The sequence below is a fragment of the Propithecus coquereli genome, unplaced genomic scaffold (genome assembly GCF_000956105.1).
Source record: "Propithecus coquereli isolate 6110/MARCELLA unplaced genomic scaffold, Pcoq_1.0 Scaffold19, whole genome shotgun sequence".
Lineage (NCBI taxonomy): Eukaryota > Metazoa > Chordata > Mammalia > Primates > Indriidae > Propithecus > Propithecus coquereli.
Window position 1 is genome coordinate 3,082,240 of NW_012143856.1, and position 17,259 is coordinate 3,099,498.

The following is a 17,259-nucleotide window of genomic DNA, read 5'->3' on the forward strand; positions in this document are numbered from 1 at the left end:
AAATGCTCCTAAAAATTATCAAGGAATAAACAAAATGTGGTATTAATATATATATACATACACAATGGGATACTATTCAGTCATAAAAATGAATGAAATCCTATTATTCACAGCAACATAGATGGAACTGCATATAATGGAGGATATTACATTAAATGAAATAAGCCAGAAACAGAAAGTTAAACACTTAGGACCTAAAAAATGTAAGTTTCCTTCCCTATTTCAGGTTAGCTTTGGGATTGGGTTACTGGCAAAGATATTTTCTAAATGACTCCTTGGCTCTAACCTTCATTCATTGCTAACAGATTAATTTTTCTAAATCACTGTTTTTATGGTATCATTTTCCTGATTACCAATTTTCAACGATTCCGTAATGTCTTCAGGTAAAAGTACCAACTCTTCAGACTTATGGCCAAGACATGCATTCCTCTGAGATAGAGACATGTTTAAAAACTTTGCCCACAGGGCCCCAAACACAATTTTTAATCTTTTCATTTGGGAAAATAAAGAATTGCCTAAAAATTTAGATTCGCTTTTAGAAGGAAATATAGGAAAACATAGATATACCAAAGTAAAGTCCACTGGTTTTCTGAAATCTTACTTTGTAGTTGAAATGTGTTTCATATATCCACTTAAGTCTTATCATTCTAAATGACAAAATTGGAAGGAATAATAGCAAATATTGATCACAGACACAGTTATCACCATAGTTAGTAATAATTAGGCATATTTGCAAATACAAAATAAATCAATTCTCTGTTATGATTATAAGAAAAAATTTAGACATTTCCTTATATAGCTATAAAGCGAGTTGTTAACAACAGCAACAAAGAATGTTCTTTACCTAGTGCTTCCTTTTGCAAATCATAGCATCTGGTTTGCAAGTTTACTTCCTGTTGTTTGGATGTCTGAATCTGCTGAGACTTCAATATGGCTGCATCTGACAACAATTTCAGATTTTTCATTTCCTCTTCAAGACATAGCTTATTTTTCTGGGACACTGTCAAACTTTTATTTAGTATGTCTATTTCTGTAAAGCAAATTCAAAGTTTACAAATAGTCAACATTGAATCATAAAACATTTCTCCAAAAATTGATTAGTTTCTTTTAGGAAATTAATAATTGAAAGCTGAGTTTTCTGAGATTCTAATGACACCTAAGCAAAAGGTTAAATTTAAATTCAGTAGCCATTCTGAAAAAGAAATGAGAAAAAGGGCTATCATGCTTAATAATGCATGAAATCTTTTAGTAATTTTTTTAGCCTTTAAATTGCATTAAATGGCAATATAACCTGTTTTTAAACACTTACATAAATAAAAAACATATTATCTGTGTAATGGTCTGGGTTTTATTGAAATTACATTGTTTTCTTGCAAAATGTATCAGAAAAGTAAATTTAAATATGTTAACATGAGCTGGTTCGGTAGCATCTGCAGGAGAGTAACTAGGATACATTCTATACAAATTATGAAGAAAAGTAGTAGGAGTAGAGAGGACTAGAAGGATGTAGAGTCTAAAAATAATAAATTTATAGGCAAAAAACATTAGTTAATATATCTTAATGAGTCTAATAGTACTCTTCCCCCCCCAAAATAAGACCAGAATTCATCATAGCCATTATTGTCATTATTCTATCTACTTAAATTAAGTTTAATAAAAATGTCTTCAGAACTCAGATTTAAATGTGCTACTTTTATATAATTTTGTGAGAAATGCATAGAGCACATTATCCTTCGGAATGATAATTAGCAAGCTCCCCCTCCATCATTCTTTTCTGCACTGCTGCTTTAACCTACCCTTACCTTTACCCTTAAATTACAAGAACACACACAAAACAATAAAATACTATAAAATGTGTACAACCACAATTAATTGAATTGATGAGGATGTGATCTACATGAAAATCTGGATAGTTCGCTTTCCCAGAGGGTTCACTTGACATTCCCTTCTTTGGTTAGCCCATCCTGACTGAGCTGTGTGATGGGTTCAGCTTACGATCGGATGGCAAAGGAGGTCGGCTCGGTTTATTGCTCTTGCAGCCACCAGAGCAGAAATAGCAGCCACATGGGTGAAGACCAGAAGCAAAGGTATACAGGACAGACATGGCAGCAGAGGAAATAAGGCCAGCAAATGGCTACGGGAGAAGTAAAGCAGTGAGCTAGGATGAGGCACTAAAAAGAGCATGACTTAAGAGAAGGTGATGAGCAGGTTCAGGAATGAGGACCAAGGAGAGAAAAGCAAAATGTCTTTCTGTGGGTAAAAAGTACGTCTGGGAGAAAAAGTGGCATTTACGACAGACCTGGTGCATGAGCACAAGGGCTCTGGCATCTTCTTCACTTTTAGTTCCTGCACAAAATAGAAAATCTGGAGAAATAATTTGGCAGGGACCAAGTAAGTGGGGGTCTACTGTAGTCCAGTGATTATGTGGGAATTGTATTCCCTAAAAATATCTATATGCTAAAGTTTTAAAAAGAATGTAGCTAAAGAAAATAAGGTTAGTTTTCCTTTACATCTAAGAAGTCTTTCTGGGTATTGCTGTATCCATAAAGGTGACTTCTTATGGCTGAATAAACCGTACCATTCCATACTCGTATCTGTCTGTGTTTAAGTCAGAATGACACTGCAGAGGGGCACACACATGCTGTCACCTGTTTATCATTTGCCAAAATGGCACTACTTAGGTTAGCAAGCTGACTCTGTTAATGTACACTAAACTCTAAAATAACTACTCATGTCAGTGTGACTTTCTATCTGACATTAAAATAAAAACCTGCAATACAAATTTATTTGTAAAATACATTCTAACACATGGAAAAGTACAGCAAGATTTCAAAACTAAGAGGGACTGCAACATTCCTAATATGGAGTAAGGAAAAAGTAAATACAATGGAAGTGAGTTAACTTGCCCTCGGCAAACTAAACGTTCCTGTACCTATGGCACTCCTGGTGTCAAAGATTCAATTCTACCTTTGCTTTTATGCAATTTCATACTTGTCAATCATGTGTCTCAGTTTAGGGTTCAGAAATTATGATCCATACCAGGTCAACCTATACTTGTCATTGTGTAATATCCACCTTGGGCCTTCCCTGTCTCAGCATCACTCCGTGAGAAAGGTCCTCCTATCCTCACACATTCAGCCTATCACAGCTCAAATGCTACTTCTGGGCAGAAATCTTTTCTGACCAGATCTGGACATGACCTTGATCTTCCTGGAACTCACAACAATTTGCACCATTTGTACTGCACTGATCACATGCATACATGTGATCTACTATTGGACTATAAATTATTTTAGGCCAGACATAATATCTTACTTGTTTTCATTCCCCCCATAATTTCTACCACAATGTCCTAGAATTAAGAGGAGCTCAACAAATACCTATTAAATGAGTAAAGGCATTGTTGGGCAAAGCTTCTAAATTAGTTTCTAATATACCACTAGTTGAAGATCCTGAATATGTATTTATCTCAGCCATCATTTCAGAGGCAGGCATTTTGAGTCTCATATTTCTTACTGTCGGAGTAGGTTAGACAGTTAAAACATACTTCCAAAAGAAAGAAACATTTTTAATAGGATAAGAAAATAGGCCTATTCTATCCCCAATTTCATCAGTTTTGTGAAAAACGTGGACTACATTTCTAAGCCTAATTCTAGATTTGAATTTTAAAAGTTCAAGAGCCATTTAGGCAATAGTAGTTTGGGAGTGGAAGCAAATTTGATTTTTCACCTGATAAATATTCTGCCTTGGTAAAAAGTTTGTTATCTGAAAGTTATTTTATTAAAATAAGTATGCTCTTAAGAAAATCTAATCTACAAATATTTAAATTTAAAAATATTGATTACATAAAACAATATGCATTCACTAGAAGAATAGGAAATACTTCACTCATATCTGCTGTTCAATATTCAGCATACATTATCAGCAATAAAATATTAAGCAATGCCTTTTTCTAGGAATGGTGTTTCTGTTTTGTACTTTGATTTTAAAACCTAACTTAATTTTAACATGCAACTCTTTTAAAGGAGCTGAATAATATTGTAAAATGTGTACGGGGTTTACTTTATTTATTAGTTTGCTAGGACTGCCGTAAGAAAGTACCACAGATTGGGTGGCTTAAATGACAGAAATTTATTAATATTTTTTCATAGTTCTGGAAGCTAGAAGTTTATCAAGGTGTCAGCAAGACTGGTTCCTTCTGCGGGCAGTGAAGAAAGGATCTGTTCTAGGTCCCTCTCTGCCCTATGTCTTCACATGGTGTCTCTTGGTGTCTGAGTACAAACTTTCTTCTTTTATGACACCAGTCAGATGGGATTAGGGACCACCCTAATGACCTCATTTTAATTTAGTTACCTCTTTAAAAACCCTATTTCCAAATGCAGTTACATTCTAAATACTGGGGATTAGGACTTCAATACCTCAACATATGAATTGGATGGGAGTTGGGGGACACAATTCAGCCCATCACACTATATTTTAGAATATTTGTTATTTAAAATGTTTGCAATATTGTGAAAGTTTATAGCCAATATATGTTTTTAGCTTTTAGAATAAGTGCTATTATATAATTCATGAGCTAATGCATGTACGATTATTAGTATTAATTTTATGTAATCAATTTCTTTACCTTGATAAAAATTTTTCTGTTGGTTTTAGTCCTGTGATCTTAGTCAAGTGAATTTAAAATTATGTTAGGTCATTATATCATTAGGAAACCTCTTTATATAACCTTATTATCAAGGCATTCTGATGTTACATGGTGTGATCACTAATTCACAAGACTTTACATAGTTTTATTACAATAATAGGAAAAAAGCATCAGTGACTAGATTTATTAAATGAAGGAATCAAAAAACACTACACAGATTTTTAAAAAATTTTTATTTTAAAATAATTATAGATTTACAAGAAGTTGCAAAAAAATGTATGAGGGAAGTCCTGTCTCCCCTTAACCATACTTCTGCTCATGTTGACACTTTTTATAACTGTAGTACATTATCAAACTAGGAAACTGACATTGGTATAATCCATAGAATTTGTTCAGATTTTTACAGTTATGTGAGTGTGTGTGTGTGTGTGTGTGTGTGTGTGTGTATAATTCCATGCAATTTTATCACAAGTGTAGCTTCATATAACCACTGCCGCAGTCAAAATACAGAATTGTTCTATTACCATGAAGCTTACTCCTGTTATACCTTTATAGCCAAACCTACCACTATCCCCACTCATCCCTAATCCCTGGATACCACTAATCTGTTCTCTACATCTATAATTTTGTTATTTCAAGAATGCTATATAAATAGAATCATACATTATGTAAGCTTCGGAGATTGAATGTTTTCACTCAACATAATTTCCTTGAGGTTCATTCAAGTTGTTGCATGTATTAATGTGTTCCCTTCTTTTGCTAAGTAGTATTATATGGTACGGATATAGCATGGTTTGTCCTTCATCCATTGAATGACATTGAGTTGTTTCCAGTTTGGGGATATTATGTATAAAGCTGCTAAGAATATATACATACAAGTTTTTTTTGTGAACATAGGTTTTAATTTCTCTAGGATAAATGCCTAGGAATACAAATGTTGGGTCATGTGGTAAATGCATTTTTAGTTTTAGAGGAAATTGCAAAATTATTTTCTAGAATGGCTATACCATTGTACATTCATATTAGCAATGTTTTTTCCTTTTTCTTATTTTTTAATTAATTTTTTTTTAATTTTATTAAATTAAACGTCTTTTTAACCCTTCTCCACTTCAGCCTTCAAGTCCTTGTTTGAATATTTGCTACTACCACCCTGCGGTGAGCCTTGAAGCCTAGGGCGCGGGCCCGGGTGGAGCCGCCGCAGGTGCAGTTCTCGTTTGAATATTTGCTACTACCACCCTACTAGCAATGTTGAGTAATCTGGTTTCTCTGATCCTTGCTAACACTTGGTATGGTCAGTCTTTTTAATTTTAGACATTCTAATAGATGTGTAGTAGTATTTCGTTATGGTTTTATTTTGCATTTCCCCGATGGCTAATGATGCTGAACAGTTTTGCATGTACTTATTTGCCATCTATATATCATCTTTGGTGAAATTTCTGCTTATATATTTTGCCTATTTTCTGATTGGATTTTTTAATGTAGAGTTTTAAGAGTTCTTTACATATTCTACATACAAATGCCTTGTTGGATATGTGGCTTGCAAACATTTTCTCCCAGTCCATAGTTTTTCTGTTTATTCTTTTAACAGGGTCAATCACAGAGAAAAAATTCTTAATATTGCTGAGATCCAATTTATCAATTTTTCCTTTTAGGTATCATACTTTGGTTCAAATCTAAGAACTCTTTGTCTAATTCTAGGTCCCAAAGATTTTCTTTTTTTTTTCCTAAAAGTTTTATATTTTACAATTAAGTCTGTGATCAATCAATTTTGAGTTTTGTATAAAATGTGAGGTTTAGGTCAAGGTTCTTTTTCTTTTTTCTTTTGGCCTAAGGATATCAAATTGTTCTAGCACCATTTGTTAAAAGGACTATCCTTCCTCCATTGAGTTGCTTGTGTACCCTTGTCAAAAACTATTTGAGTTTATTTTTATGAGTCTAATTATACAGATTTTTAAAAAATTACAAGTGAAAAATATTAACTTTGTTCCCTTTTTTAGGAGAAAAGCTATAAGTTATATACCCATACAGTAATGTCCAATAGTAATATATATAATGCAAGCCATATTTATAATTTTAAATTTCCAGTAATCATATTAAAAATATATAAATTTTAAAAATAAATAAAATTTTTAAAATGTAAAAATAAGCAAAATTTTTAAAATGTAAAAATAAACATGTAAATTTAATTTTAACAGTGTACTTTATTTAACTCCATATATCTAAAATGTTATCATTTCAAAAAGAGGCTATAGCCACATTTCAAGTGCTCAGTAGCCATGTGTGGCTGGTGGCTAACCTAATGGACAGTGAAAGTCTTTATGCTTTTTAGTCTCTTAGTTGCGGTTAACACCTGTAATCCCAGCACTTGGGGAGGCCAAGAGGGGAGGATCGCTTGAACCCAGGAGTTTGAGACCAGCCCGGGCAACAGTGAGACCCTGTTTCTACAAAAAGTAAAAATAAAATAAATTAGCTGGGTGTGCTGTTGCATGCCTGTAGTCCCAGCTACTCAGGAAGCTGAGGGAGGAGAATCACTTCAGCCCATCAGTTTGAGGTTACAGTGAGCTATGATGATGTACTGCACTCTAGCCCTGCCCACAGAGTGAGGCCCTATCTCAAAAAAAAAAAAAAATCTGATTAAGAATTATGCTACTGATAATAACCCACATAAAATGTGTTCCTGGCTTTCAGGCAAGTGCAGCTCAGAATGAAGACTCTACTCTCTTCTCAGATTATAGAAGTAATATATAAACATTACCCAACAAACCTTAGAAAATACTCAGAGATTTTAAAAAAGAATATAAAGATTATCAGGAATCTCGCTATTAAAATTTGGCTGTACTTTTTACTTCCACTTCAATTCCACAAAGTTCACTGACTAGCTACTATGTGACATGCACAATTCTCTTAAAATACTAAGAATACAGCATTTAGTAGAGCAGTCAAAATTCCTATCTCTGGGGAGATTAGTAGGAGGAAACTAACAGTAAACACATAAGTCAATAAATGGATAAGAATATTTCTGACAGTGATAAATATTATTGAAAATGAAAGAGAAAATTGGGATAGAGAAGAAGTGTAAGGGAAGACAACTTTAACTAGGGTGGTCAGCAAAAATCTTTTTAGGACATGAATCTGAACTAAGACCTAAACCACAAGAAGGGGCAGCTACTTGTTCTGGGAGATTGTTAGCCAATTTCCCCTTGAGGAACCTGAAGTACCTCCCTCTTTCTATATATCATACAGTCATGGTCATGGATCATGTTCAGGGAGAATAAAGTGAGTGAGGTTTACTGAGAGAGGAGTATTGTTCCTCCACACAGAGGGGTTGTCAGTATGTCCTTGCTTGTTCTTTCCTTTTCTGTGTTTGTGACATATTGCTCTGTGTCTTCCTGGCTATCCAGTTTAACAAAAATAACTGCCCTAAAATGAACAATTGGCTTAAAAGATTCCTGAAAAGAAAACATGAATTACAGACAATATTAACAATGCGACACAAACGAAAACAAAAACTGGTAGAGTTAATGCCTTTTCTATTCTAGTAGTATTGAGTTCATTATTACTGAAATTATGAGGTAAATATTCTATAATAAGATGTGATGAGACACTCAAAAATTATAAATGAGATAATTTGAAACGTGGATTAATATCTTCCATACATATTGCAATACAATGACTACGATTAAAGAGACTGACAATACTAAGTGTTGGCAAGAATGTGGAGCAAATAGAGCTCTTGCACACTGCTGGTAGAAATGTGAAAGGTACAGCCACTTTGGAAAACTTGGGTAGTTTTTTAAAAAGTTAAATATAACCTGCCATATGGCCCAGCCATCCCACTCCTAGGTATTTACCAAAAAGAAACAAAAACATATATCCACAAAAAGATACATATGAATGTTCGAATAATGGAAATGATGCATAGAGTATATTTGTATGATGAAATACATTATGTAAAGTATATCTATATTATTACTTGTAGGAGACTCTGTCACTGTGCTACCCATATCCTTTGGACCTGCAATGTTCATCTATGGACTTTCATCTTCCAGTATCTGCGTATCTGTGTCAGAGGAATCTTTTCCCTGCTACAGTTAATAATATAGTTATACTTTACATGGTTATTTGTTATAATATTCCTCTATTTGCCTAAATTTAATTCTTAAAGCTAATTTAAAAATTCAAAAGGATATTGTCATATACAAATGCATTTCTGAAGGCACATGTTATATGATAAAATTCATGGTTTAAAATGATTTCTTTTTTCCAACATTTAGCCATGAAAATTTAAAAACACAGAAAAGTCAAAAGAATTGTATAGAAAATATAAATATACACACCACCAAGATTACAATTAATATTTGTTTTATCACATATTTGTCTATCAAACAGTTTATCCATCCATTGATCTTTTTTTTTAACGAATGTCAAGGTAAGTTGCAGATATAAATATACTTCTCTCCTAAACACTTCAGCATACAGATTAGAGTTCAATATTTGTATATATTTCTTTTTATTTTCAAGTAAAACTCACATACAAAGAAATGCACAAATCGTAAGTGTACCAATAGATGAGTTTTGACAAATGCATCCAGCTGTGTAAACCAAACCCCTATGAAAACAGAGCATTACTATCACCACAGAAAGTTCCCCTTATGCTTTTCCAGTCAATCCTGTCCTCCAAGGCAACCACTGTTCTGTTTTTATCTCACCATAGATTAGTTTTGCCTATTCTAGAACACCATGTATATAATAATACAATATGCATTATTTATGTAAGGCTACTTTCAGGAAGCATAATATTTTCAAAGTTTATCCAGGTTACTGCATTACCTGCAGTTCATTACACATTCCATTACATGTGTTCAGTTGTTTTTTTGATAATCCATTCTCCTATTGATATACTCCTGGGCTTTTTCCAGTTTTAGAATATTTTGAATTCAGCTCAAATAAAGTTGCTGAATAGTCTCCTACAAGTATTTTGTGGACATTCTCTTGGGTAAATTCCAAAGAGTGGAATTTCAGGGTCATTGGATAGATGTATCTTTAGTTTTAATAAGAAACTGTTGGATCTTTTTTCAAAGTGGCTGCCACATTTTACACTCTCACCAAATTGTATGAGGATTCCAGTTGCTCTACTTTCTCTCTAACATTTGCTGTTGTCTTTTTCATTTTAACCAGTCAGGTGGGCTAATAATGTTGAACGTTTTTTCTCATCTTTATTGGCTATTTGTATATCCTCCCTTTAAAGTGTCTGTTCAAATCTTTTGGCCATTTTTGATGGGACTGTTTGTCCTTTTATTATTGATTTGTGGGCATTCTTTATGTAACTTGCACAACAATCCTTTGTCACATTTTGAAAATATTTTTCTCTGTGACTTACCTACTTATTTTCTTAATGGCATCTTTTGATGAGCAGACGTTTTTAATCTTGAGATCTAATTCATCAATTTTTATTCTTCTATAGTTCTTACTTCTGTGTCCTAGCCAAGAAACCATTTACTATCAAGTCATGCAAATGTTTTGCTGTTTCTTCTAGTAGTTTTATAGTTTTATCTTTTACATTTAGCTTAATGATTTATCTTGAATTAATTTTTATGTATAATGTAGGAATTGAGGTATATTTTTATTTTTCCATATGGGTACGCAATTGTTTTAGCACAATTTGTTGAAAGACTTTCTTTTTCCCACTGGATTGTTTTGGTGCTTCTGTCAAAAGTCAAATGATCATATAAGTAGAGGTCACATACCAGGCTATTTTATTCTACTGATCTTTTATTGATCCATATGCCAGTACTATACTGATTTGATTACTGCAGCCTTATAATAAATCTTACGAGTCAGGTGATGTTTAATCCTCCGTCTTTTTATTATTTGAACACCTTTTAAAGAGTTACCATTTTTACATTTTTAAAAATTTTTTCTTTATTTATTTTTGAGACAGGCTCTTGCTCTATCACCCTGGGTAGAGTGCAGTGGCATCATTGAAGCTCACCACAACCTCAAATTCCTGGGCTCAAGCGATCCTCCTGCCTCAGTCTTCTGAGTAGCTTGGACTACAGGCACGTGCCACCACGCCCAGCTAATTTTTCTATTTTTGTAGAGATGGGGTCTCGCTCCTGTTCAGACTGGTCTCGAACTCCTGAGCTCAAGCGATCCTCCTGTCTCAGCCTCCCAGAGTGCTAGGATTACAGGTGTGAGCCACCACTCCTGGTCAAAAGTTATCTTTTAACTTATTTATTAGCTTTTTAGTTACATATCTTTGTATTTTTTCTTTTAGTGGTTGCTTTAGGAATTATACTATACATCCTTAGCTTTTTAGCATAAATAAAATAAATATTCCATCATGTCACATAAAATATAAAAAGAGTACAACCAAATGGATCCATTTATTCCCTCCATCTTTTATGCTCTACTTGTTATATGCTACAATGATATAGTTTATAAGCTCCACAGTATAATACTTTTTGCTTTAAATAAGCATGTAAATTCTTTTTAAATTCAAAAGAAAAAAGTCTTTTAAATTTACCCATATTTGTCAGTGATGGTGCAATTTATTCTCTCTTAAGGACCCTGGGGCTCCGTTCATTTTTTTTTTTTTTATGTTTATCTCTTCAAACTGAATAATTTCTATTGATCTATCTTAAAGTTCACTGATTTTTCTGCAGATGCAATATGCTATAAAAGTTCATCCACTGAATTATTTCAGTATTATATTTTTTAATTTTTGAATTTCCCATTTTTAACAGTTTCTCACTGAGATTTTCTCTTTTTTATTCACTACTAGCACATTTTCCTTTATGTCCTGAGCACAGTTATAACAGTTGATTTAAAATCCTGATCAGCTGATAATACCTTCTTGGTCAACTCAGTGTTGGTCTCTTATTCACTGTCTATTCTTTTGGATATGGGCCATATTTTCCTGTTTCTTCCTAGGTTAAGTAATTTTGGGTTATATCTTGAACATTGTGGATGTTGTGTTATGGAGACTCTTGGTTCTTTTATGTTCCTCCTCCAAGTACTGACTTTTTGTTTTGTTTTGTTTTAACCAGCAGTTAATTTAGCCAAACTCAAAACTACTAAATCTCTTTCCTATTTCCCCTGGGATAGATGACAGCTAAAATATCAATTATTTTGGTTTTCAGTGGGCTGTTTAGAGTCTTCCTTGTGCACATATATTTCAGGGATAATTGAGAGATTTAGAGAGAGTTTATATGCAAAATTTGCCCTCTCTCTTTCTGGCTAACACTTTTCTAGGATATCCTCTCACTTCTCAGAGGCTAAGGCTGCCTTGATCTCTGTCTTCCAATCTTCGGACCCAAAAATACTATAGACTTCTATCAGAATTTCAGCTTCCCTGCATGAAGGAAACTATACCCTGCTCTCAGTCCAACAGCCTTAAAAAAAATTTAAAAGTAATTTACCCTAAAAAAATAAAAATAAAAAATAAATAAAAGGAATCTGCCTACTGTCATGTCTTCCTTTCAGTGTTTCTAAAAAAATTTTTAACAGGCTGTTTTTTAGAGCAGTTTCAGGTTCACAGGAAAATTGAGCTGAAAGTACAGAAAATTCCCAAATACCCCCATCTCCATATGTATGACCTCCCTTGCTATGGACACCGTGCACTGGAGTGGTACATTTGCTACAATTGATGAATCAGCATTAACATATTATTACCACCCAAAATTCATAGCTTACATTAGAGTTCACTCTTGTTGTTGTGTATTTTATGGATTTTGACAAATGTATAATGACATGTATCCACCATTGTAGTATCATAGAAAATATTAATAGTTTCACTGCCCTAAAAATCCTCCATGCTCCACTTATTCATCCTTCCTGGCCCAGATTTCCTGGCAACCACGGATCTTTTTACTATTCTACAGTTTAGTCTTTTCCAGAATGTTGTATAGTTGGAATAATACAGTATGTAGCCTTTTCAGATTAGCATCTTTCACTTAATAATATGCCTCCTTTTAATTTTCGACACTCCCTCCATTAGGTGCTTGGTTTGGGTCACGCTCAAATGTTTTTAGGTAGCTATTTTGTCCAGAATTTATGGTTGTTATCTGTGGGAAAGATGATCTAATGTGAGGTACTCAGCCATTAAAAGAAAAAAAGTTTTAAAAATACAAATTGGTATATCTAATAGTAATAACCAGACTTGTCCACAGCTCAAGATAGATGTATCATAGCTTATCTTAGATCAGCCTATAATTATTAAATTTCAGCATTAGCATAGATCTTAATGGTTATCTAGTCTCCCAATTGGTAACAGGTTTAAAAAGTTAATCCTAATTCCCATCACATAAAATATCATTATTTCATTTCTTAAGATGTACCATTTAACAAAAAAGGACAATTATGTTCTAAATATACGTAACAAACCTGTCAAGGCTGTTTCACTTATAGATTTAATTTGTAGAAAAACTTCTCCTTTCAGTGAAGTCCAGTTTTGAAAATTATCATATACTTCATTTTTAATACTTGTTAGTTCTCTTTTAGTAAAAGTAAGTAATGAAAGAGTCTTATTCCAAAAATATTTGTACTCCGACAATCTTTGACTGTAAAGTAATAAAAAAATAGGATTTTTTTAAAAACAGTAAGCATAACAAAAAATATTTCTTAAAAAAGTGGTTTTAGAGTGTCCATATAATCTATTGTCTAGTTGGAGACAATTTTGAAAGCAAAAGAGGGTGCTATTCATATTATACTGAGACAACAGATATAAACTGGAAATAGGTAAACTAAGGTATATAACTCATTGCCATTTTGCCACTTTAACTACAAAGATAGCTAATTATCTTCATATGTATTTATTCTATTACTCTTTTTTTTTTTATTAATTCAACAGTAAACATTTAGTGAAGAAAATTAGGTCAGAGCAATGTAGTCATAGAGCCTAAATGAGAATCTTAGATTCTTAGCATACTTCCCACATACTATGGTTCCAGAAGCAGTATAAAATTTGGGGGTGATAATAAAACCATTCACAGTGACTGATCCAGTGTTTTGCTTCATCAAATCCCACAGCTTAAAGTAATCACATGCTTTTTGTCACCTCAGTGATTTTTATTACTTCAGATATCCCGGCTATAATTTCCTCAATAATCAAGCAACATGCAGACATTAATTTAGGAGTTATCAGTGAAAAGGTGACTGAAGTCATGAAAGTGTAGTTATGTGGTCAATATTTAAGACCCTAAGTAGACTAAGATCTGTAATGCAGAGGTTCTATCTGTCTCCTCATCACAATCTTGTTAGCATCAAGCACAGTGCCGACCACATATTAATAGTATGTGCTCAACAAACATTGATGAATGAATGAAGGAGTGAATAAAACAGATTCCTTATCAATTTCAGGAATGAATAAGTAAGAAGTGCTAACGATAACTCAATCAGCGTGCAGAGCTGGGAGCTAAGGAGGATGTTGATTTCGGAAAGCACAGAGAGAGTTCAAATAGGTCACTAAAACAAGGGAACCAAAAGTGAGGATGGAAAGCCTGATGTAGAGCCAAGAAGACTCTGACAAGGCAGGAAGACAGGGGCCAAGAACTAAGTCAAGTTAAGGGGCTAAGGGGCCCAGTGTGGGGCAGCTGCTAAAATCAGGCTGTATACATGGGTATGGGGCCTATTTGACAGCTGGGGATATTTAACAGAAGAAAAGACTGGATGTAGATGTCGATGTCTCTGTAAGGGAGAAAGGCAAGAAATAGAAAATTCAAGCTTGTTAGCTAAGAGCAGATCCAAGTTGTGTGGGACCTAAATTTATATGATTTCTCCAAAAAAAATAGAAACATCATTACTATAAAATTAGATTGAGGGAAGCCAAGACGGACGAGAAAAGCCGCCAGTCACAATGTCTCTGCAAAAAAGATGAATTTTAGAAGAAAGAGAAAAAAATAAGCTAGCAGAGAAACATCGGGTGAGGGTCGGAAGGAAGGGTGCCTGAAACTACAGGAGACTCCACAGGAAGACGTTGCGGAGGAGAACTGGAAGGAGAAAGGTCCTGAGAGGCTTGGAGACCAGCGACACGGGTAGGTGGAGCGGTCAACTTCCCCCACCCTTGCATCTCGGACTGCTGGTGGTTCCTGAGCGGCTGGAGAGACCTGCTGACACCAGCCCAGAGATGGCTGCCGCCAGTGAGCAGTGGCCTCTTGCGGACACAGTGCCGGGTACCCAGCACCCTCGGGACACCTCCCCGGGCGCAGATCCAAGCCTATCGGCAGACGCCATAGTGCACCATTCTCTCCTTCCCCCTCCCTACCTGGGCGTGCCCAGAGAGACAATTTAGCCATCACACGGAGGCATCTCCAAGGAACGGGACCTTTCCTTTTGGGGCCCTACAGCAGACCGAGGAGTACTCAGACCACAAGCTCCCTACCCGCCAGCCCCTCCCAGGTGCTACTTGCCTGGGGACTCCAGGAGAGTGGGGCAAATCCCGAGGTGGAGTGAAATCGATCCAGCTTGGGCACCCTGTAGGGATTCAAGACCAGCACCTCTCCCCCTGGCAGGGTCAGGGATTGATCTCCAGGGTCCAGGGGACAGGCCTGCAGACCAGATCCGTACACCCAGGTCAGGATCGCACTGCCCCGGGGCACAGAAGAGAGATCTGTGAAAGAGCCTACTGAGGAGTGTGTCCCTTCAGGGGCAGATCAGCCTGCCGGAGCGGCAACCCTCCTCCCAAAAGAGGGCTGTGCACCCAGCTCAGGCTACGATCCTGGGTAGGGAACCTCCTGGCCCACGTCACAGCCAGGGGAGATCCATTGGCCTGAGGTCCCGCTTGCTGGCAGAGGCATGGGAGAGGACACGGAGAGGGGGAGATTGGAGGGGAGCGAGACCTGCTCCAGAGTGCGGGTCATGGACAGCCCAACCCCCCAAGCCCAGACTTTCAGCTGAGTGGAGCCATTTCAGCCCCTCCCGGCAGCTCTGCACAGAAACAAAGAGCAGACCTTTGACCCCTGCTAACAGCAGTCGTGGAGCCTGAGGGCAGGTTTACCCAACCCAGCCCCACCCAGACTCACTCCCGGTGCTGCCCCCACTGAGGTGGAGAATAAGGACACACCTGGAAATCCCAGGGCCCCACCCACCACCTGAGGCACAAGAGGGCCTCTCTAGAGGAATAAGAGCTAGCTACAGGACCCAAAAACAGCACTGCAGCTTGCTCCTCCCTGCAAGTGCCGCCTACTGACAGGGAGGTCATCCTGCACACCATTTTACTGCATCTACTGATTCATCACAAAGGGTGTGGTTGAATCTCACCCACAAACACCACCTACTGGCTCAGAGACTAAACAGGGCGTGTCATTATCCAAACGAAAATCTAAAGGCAAGAAGGAACAACTGATCCAGATGGGGAGGAACCAGCGAAAGAACTCTGGAAGTATGAAGACTCAAACGGAAAGCACACCTCCAAAGAGGAACAACAGCTCCCCAGTAATGGACGTTAACCAAACTCAGAACACTAAAATGACTGAAGAAGAATTTCAAACATGGATTGTAAGAAAACTGAATGATATGCAAGAAAAAATGGAAAACCAACACAAAGAAACCACAAAAAAAATCCAGGACTTGGAAGAAAAATTCACTAAAGAAATTGAAATATTAAAGAAAAATCAAACCGATCTCCTGGAAATTAAGGACTTATACAGGGAACTATAAAACACCATGGAAAGTCTCAAAAAAAGGGTAGATCAAACAGAAGAAATAATCTCAGAGACTGAAGACAACTCCTTCCAATTAAATAAGTCAGTTACAGAAATCGAGCAGAAAATTAAGAGAAAAGAAATAAGCCTACAAGAAATGTGGGATTATGTGAAAAAACTGAACCTGAGGGTGATAGGGGTTCCAGAAGATGAAGAAGAAAACACTCAAGGGCTGGATAAGCTATTTGAAGAATTAATAGTGGAGAATTTTCCAGGCCTCGATAAAAATCTAGATATACAGGTACAAGAAGCTCAATGGACCCCAGGGAGATTCAATGCAAATAGAAAGACACCACGTCACGCAGTCATCAGATTGATCAAAATAGCCACAAAAGAGGCCCTTGTACGAGCTGTAAGGAGAAAGAAACAAGTAACATACAAAGGAAAGCCCATCAGAATAACTCCAGATTTCTCAACTGAAACCCTACAAGCAAGAAGAGACTGAGGTCCCATTCTCACTCTTCTGAAACAGAATAATGCCCAGCCTAGAATCTTGTACCCTAAAAAACTAAGTTTCATATATGAAGGAGAAATAAAGACATTCTCAGATAAGCAAAGATTGAGGGAATTCACCAAGACAAGACCAGCTCTCCAAGAAGTACTCAAAACAGAATTACACAAGGATCAGCACAATAAACACTCTCAAATGTGAAACCACGCAAAAGTTAAAGATCAAAGGCTAGATTCCACAATGGCTCAAGAGAGAAAACAAAGCAGCAAAATGCAACCCAACAGAATGAACAGTAATTCACCCCACTTATTGGTTCTCTCAATAAATGTGAAGGGTTTGAACTCCCCTCTCAAGAGACATAGACTGGACGAATGGATAAAAAAAACAAGCCAAGCATCTGCTGTCTCCAGGAAACGCATCTAACCTGCAAGGATGCATTTAGACTCAAAGTAAAGGGG

The 17,259-nt window shown here is 36.0% G+C and overlaps 1 protein-coding gene across 1 annotated transcript in view; it reads right to left on the bottom strand.

The window, feature by feature from the left end:
• Window positions 1-17,259, bottom strand: part of LEKR1 (leucine, glutamate and lysine rich 1) — a 191,813-nt gene that overhangs the window by 96,833 nt on the left and 77,721 nt on the right. Inside the window, exons 5-6 of the mRNA XM_012642881.1 lie at window positions 13,034-13,209; window positions 845-1,030 (exon numbers count right to left, since the gene is read on the bottom strand). Of these exons, the coding sequence (XP_012498335.1) occupies window positions 845-1,030; window positions 13,034-13,209 (362 nt within the window). The remainder of the gene's footprint in view (window positions 1-844; window positions 1,031-13,033; window positions 13,210-17,259) is intronic.